The 5,781-nt window shown below is 36.4% G+C and overlaps 1 protein-coding gene across 1 annotated transcript in view; it reads left to right on the top strand.

Annotated features, from left to right (window-relative positions):
- The window catches only part of ARHGEF10 (Rho guanine nucleotide exchange factor (GEF) 10), a 234,765-nt gene that overhangs the window by 204,892 nt on the left and 24,092 nt on the right, over window positions 1-5,781 (top strand). The window contains exon 25 of the mRNA XM_006866721.1: window positions 1,034-1,176. Coding sequence (XP_006866783.1) covers window positions 1,034-1,176 — 143 coding nt within the window. The remainder of the gene's footprint in view (window positions 1-1,033; window positions 1,177-5,781) is intronic.

A 5,781-nucleotide genomic window follows, 5' to 3' on the forward strand; every position in this document is an offset into this window, starting at 1 on the left:
GTCCCTAGGTCTCACCACACTTTGAACCAACCAGACCTTCCTCTTCTCTCTCTCATCACCAGGTCAATGGGAGTCTGTGGAACATGGTTGTATTCAGTCCCATTTCTTCATTGCTGTCTTTCCCCTCTTCCACTCACCAGTATGCCACTGTGGTCATCAGCAAGCTTACGTGCCTGCTTATGTGTTCCCTTTGAGTTTCAGTCTTCGAGGGGTATTTGTCCTGAAGGAACTTGATTGTTTGCCTTGATGGCTTCCTGGCGAACAGCTTGCTTTTTTCTTTTTTAATTTATTTTGTGAAATATGTGATCGTTTACATTGGAGAACATTAGCTTTACATTCATCCTATCGTATATCATTTCATTGCCATGGTTACAATCCCCTCCATGCATCATCAACCAATCAAAGGGTATACTCTGCAAAGCTTGCTTATTCTTGTAGTAGCTAGTCATACTGCCATTTTTGTTTTGGGGTTTTCCTGATAATCTTTCTTTGAAAATGTATCTTCTTTCACTCTAGCTGTTCCAGGCTGGTCTGCTTGTCCTTTCTAAGTGGGAATGTCCCACTCAGAAGGTTCTGGATGGAACTCAGGATTCCACCTAAGGTCCTATAGGGCTCAGGATTCCACCCAAGGTCCTATATACTGCAAAGACTCTGCAAGAGGCCTATTTCACTGGGCAAGTTGTAGAACCCCTTTTAGGAATTCTGAGTATAATTTTCTGTGCATAATCACTGTCTTTGAATCCTGTTGTGGCACTAGACTTCTAACAAGGTCAGCATTTTAAATCTACGAAACTGCTCCTTGGAAACTCTACTGTATACAGGGTCACTATGAGTCAGAACTGACTCGATCTCACTTAACAACAACAATCACTGTATTAATTTGCTTAGTTGAAATGATGTTAATTCTTAGAAAACACAACCATAATGAAGTGTAAGTATCAAAATGTGATCTGTAGTACTGTGCATTTATTCCTCATTAGCATGGATGATTGAACTTGAATGTAATAAAATATATATATGTTTTCTTTTTAAGATGGATCCTGGAATTCGGAGCCTCAAAAAATAATAAAATTAGGTGTCTTGCCAGTTAGAAGTCTACTACTAATGGAAGATACATTATGGGCGGCTTCTGGAGGACAAGTTTTCATAATCAGTACTGAGACTCTTACCATTGAGGTAAGTTATTTTAAGTGACAATATAGTTTGAAAAAGATGTCATTCAAAAATATTCCTAATTTGCTTCCACTGCTGGAAGTCAAAGAAATACTCTAGCATTTAGAGAACTCAAGTAGCAATGTTCTATAAGAAAATTGCTTCTCAAACTTAGTTAGAAAGCAAGATTAACTAGAACATTCAAATAGCCATTTTCTAACCAGGTGGCTATGAGAATTACCATTCATTTTTAAACTGCTAACAAAAACTTTAAAAAAAAAAATAATGCATACGTGTGTACTTAGGGGAAATAATTACAGATACTTCTTAGACATAACCAAACACCTTGCAAAATTGATTTCCTCATACAAAAGTAATAGTAGAAGAAATCATATTCCATTAGAATAAGGATGCAATTTCATCTCTGAGGCCTTGGAAGACATGTCAAAATGATTGTTGTAAATCTCCACAAATTTAGTAATCATAGACTTCTAAAAATACTTGTTTACAATATTTTTAAAAATTTAAAAATGTTTACCAATTTATTAAGAGTCCTAGAGCAGCTCTGTAGGAAAAGCACTAGACTGCCAACAGTAAGGTTGCGGGTTCATACCCCACGCCACCCCTTGGAAACTGCTTGTCAATTCAATGGCACTTAGCAACAACAACCGGAACTGTAAACTATTTTGCAGATTTCTTATGAAACAACATTTTAAGATATTTCCAAAACCTATTTAAAGACTATTTTGGTAGCATTTAGAAGTTAGGCTTTAAATACAGACAACTATTTTAAATTGTAGCCCTTGGGTTGACATGGTCAGAGTAACAGTGAACTCATTAAAATGTAGATGGGTATAATCTAGACTCAGTAATAATTCTAAGGGACACTGAAGTCTGAGGAGATTAAATTCTTATTAAGGATCCCGAAGTCACACAGGTTTGTACAAAGTTGCAAATAGAACTAGGTTCCTAGACTAAAAGTCTTAGGCTCTTGGTGTTGGACAACAAATCAGTTTTTGATCTTTTATTTGTTTGGTAGCCTCTCCAACTCCATTGAGGAGCCTGCCCCCTAAAGACAGTGACTATCTGGTCATATGAGACACTTCACAATAAGAGAAAAGAACTGTCATTTTCAAAAGTACAGAGTACAAGATATAAGTATTTTAAATTATTTTGCCTGGTATTTTTATAGTAATTTTTGTTTCTGTTTCTATTTCATGTACCTTTAGAGTAAAAAATGTTCAGTCAAGCACTGGGCAAATAGTTCATGAATTCCAGCACTGTATAGGATACTTTGGAGTCCTGGTGTGGCGCTGTGGGTTAATACGCCAGACTGCAAAGCCATTTGAACTACAAGGTCGGTGGTTCAAGCTTACCAGCTGCTCTTCAGAAACCCTATACAGGGTCGCTATGGGTCGGAACTGACTTGAGGGCACTTAACAACAACATAGTATACATTTATAGATGCTGTAAATGACTTCTTGAGTTTTTTTCTCTTCTCTTCCATACCATCAATAATAGCATCTTAGTATTAAATGTTTTTAAAAGACAAGGTTCAGATCCCTAAAAGGTTGTTGTTGTTGTTTTTTTATGTGCCGTGGAGTCAATTCCGACTCATAGCAACCCTGTATAAGGTTTCCGAGGCTGTAAATCTTTACAGGAGCAGAAAACCTCATCATTCTCCCACGGAACAGCTGGTAGTTTCGAACTGCTGACCTTGCGGTTCGCAGCTTGATTCGTAACCACTATGCCATAGGTAAATCAATTAACTGAGTCTCAGTTGTTAGATTTATAAACTTAGAATAATTCTTATCTCATGCTGTTTTGTAGTTAAATAAGATACAAAATTACCTAGCAAGGAGCACTCTAATAGTTGTTGTTATTTAATAGAATAAATTATAGTTAAAATAAATAATATCCAGGAGTCAGCAATAGTATTTGTTAGCCTATACATGTTTCTGTTCACAGAGAAAGAGTAACAACATTTCTTTAAAACATTTCTCCAAAAGCAATACGTTATTTTTGTCATAAAGTAATACAAAAATATTGAAATTATGGTTGCATATGAAAGTGATTTCAGGCTAACATAATGTTCCCAAAAGTATGAATTCATTGAAGTCAAAATATTATTTCCAACTGATCTAAATCATTTATATGCTGTAATATTTAAAGGCTCAGACAAAAATCATATGTTGAGAACCAAATATTAGTCTCCTTTCTATGTATTTTTAGTACCACTGTTAATACATCTACATAGAAAAAATTAAAGCTTTCTCTGTCTTGAAAAAAAAAAATGAAATTCATAATGTGATTACTGTGGTGCAGGAGAAACCACAGTTGAGATATTGGCACAGCTCCCTAGATGTAAAATCACGATGCATTTCCACCCTGCTGGGGTGGATGGTGGCAGTAGCTGCCGAAAAAAACGCTTCCAATATGCAACTGGTTGTTGAAACAATGTTGGGGCCTGACAGGCCGCACATTTGGAGAGACTGTATGTGTGGCATGCATCTGGGCTTGGATTGAGTAGAATGGAAAACACAAGGTACATTTTGAAGCAACTTTTGTAAGAAAAAGTGTATCTAGAGTTTAAATGTTCACAAAGTAATTTTACTCTGATGCAATCATTGGTACAATTAAAAGATGAGGATGGGCTTGGACTATAATATGGCACTTAAAACCTGGACAGCACTGTATAAGCCATTTAAGTTTCTAAATCTCAGTGCTCTTCTATTCAAGCAGCATGGCAGAAATAATACTCACCCCTGCTGTTTTGTCAAGGTGTTAGTTAAAAACAGATGATAAAACATGTTGTAACTGCTAAATTGCCAAATGTCAATGAAAGATACAGTCACCTATATTTGTATAGATTTATGGTACTTCCTTTTCTTTCCCAAATAATGCATTTTTCTGTGCTGGGTTCTAAAAGTAGTTTAACATTTAGGAGAAGGATAATTATTCTGAATTTCTGGCAGGTGAAGTTATTGATTTGTTTGTGGATTTCACAGTTCATTTCAGTTTAACTACTATGGTGATGGTGATTATGTGCTGTGGAGTCAGAACCAGCTCATAGCGACCCTGTACAGGGTTTTGGACGCTGTAAATCTTTACGGGAGCAGAAACCCTCATCTTTCTCCCATAGAACAGCTGGTAGTTTCGAACTGCTGGCCTTAAGGTTCTCAGCCTGATTCGTAACCACTAAGCTAAAATTAAAACCTGTGATTTCTGCTTTTGATTTTCTATAATATACTGTTTTCCTGACAAAAAAAATAAGGGGAGAAAAGACCAAGAAAGGGGAAAGAAAAAGAAAGAAAAGGGACCCCACCCTTGATAAAAGGGAAAAATAGAATAAATTTCCAAAAGTTGAAAATACTAAAAGCAGACTAATAGTAGCATGGTGACTTTATGAATTGTATATATATTATTTTATTGTAAGACTTAAATTCTTATCATTCTTTAAGAGAAGGATAAACACAGATCTCAAACAATGAGCATAAGCTAACAGAACAAATCTAGGATCTCTTGTTGTTAAGTGCTGTCAAGTCAATTCCAACCCACAGCAACCCTGTGTAGGGTTTCCAAGGAGCAGCTAGTCAGCTTGAACCACCAATCTTGCAGTTTAAATGTGACTTTACAGTCTGATGCATTAGCTCACAGCATCACACCAGGACTCCCTAGGATTCTTAAGCACTATCATATACCAGTCCAAATCTGCTTACTTTCAAGAACCCTTGAGTATCACATGATTTTAAGGTGAAAGGAGATGTAGAGATCTTGCCACACAAATTTTCTTATTTTCCAAAAATCCAGGCTCAGAGAAAATAGGAGACATGTCACTATCACAGGGCTAAATTAATATTTGTTCCACAACAGAAATATAACATGTATTTACTAATTAGAGGATATTGTGCAAACAAGAAACTTAACAAAACAGCACAACAAAGATCTTATTCTCAACTCACAGGCTATCTGGGACCAGACACAGGGTGCTGTAGAAACTTTGAATATTGCAAACAATACGGCCAGGGCCAACAGAGTGATAAATTCTAACTGAAATCTAGGATTAGAACTGGTTATGTAATTTGATGTGCCCTTTATTCAAAAATTGTTAAAAACAAACTGGCAAGAGCGGAGCATAAATTCAAATGTTGGCTACTCGTTTCATACATCTGAAACTACTCTTACCTAGGATTAGTAGGTTTTCACTCAGAGAAATGGAGAATATTTTAGAAAGTAGGAGCAATTTGTGTAAAGATGATGAAAGCAAATTCCCTGAGAAGCTGCAAATATTTTTCTTTGCCTGAACATAGAGGTTATATCTGAGTGATGGAAGGGAGGCTGGCCCAGATGGGCACCTGTCTGTTCAGAAGAAACCTTTCACTTAATACAGAGGACCTTGGGTTTTATCTTGTGAAGTCACTGATTTTTAGTCTATGTTCAGAGGAGGTTCCTCAGAAACTAGCCCTAAATTTAGAGAGGAGGTCCATTGCTGGTGATGGTCCATGTCCACTGAAAGCAATTACATTTGATTGTATTTCTTGTAGCAGGCTTCTATACTTTTGTTCTGAACAATACCACTACCGTATGCAATAGTGAGCCATTGAAGGATTTAAAATACGAGACTGTTAT

Source organism: Chrysochloris asiatica, unplaced genomic scaffold (genome assembly GCF_000296735.1).
Source record: "Chrysochloris asiatica unplaced genomic scaffold, ChrAsi1.0 scaffold00095, whole genome shotgun sequence".
Taxonomy (NCBI): Eukaryota; Metazoa; Chordata; class Mammalia; order Afrosoricida; family Chrysochloridae; genus Chrysochloris; species Chrysochloris asiatica.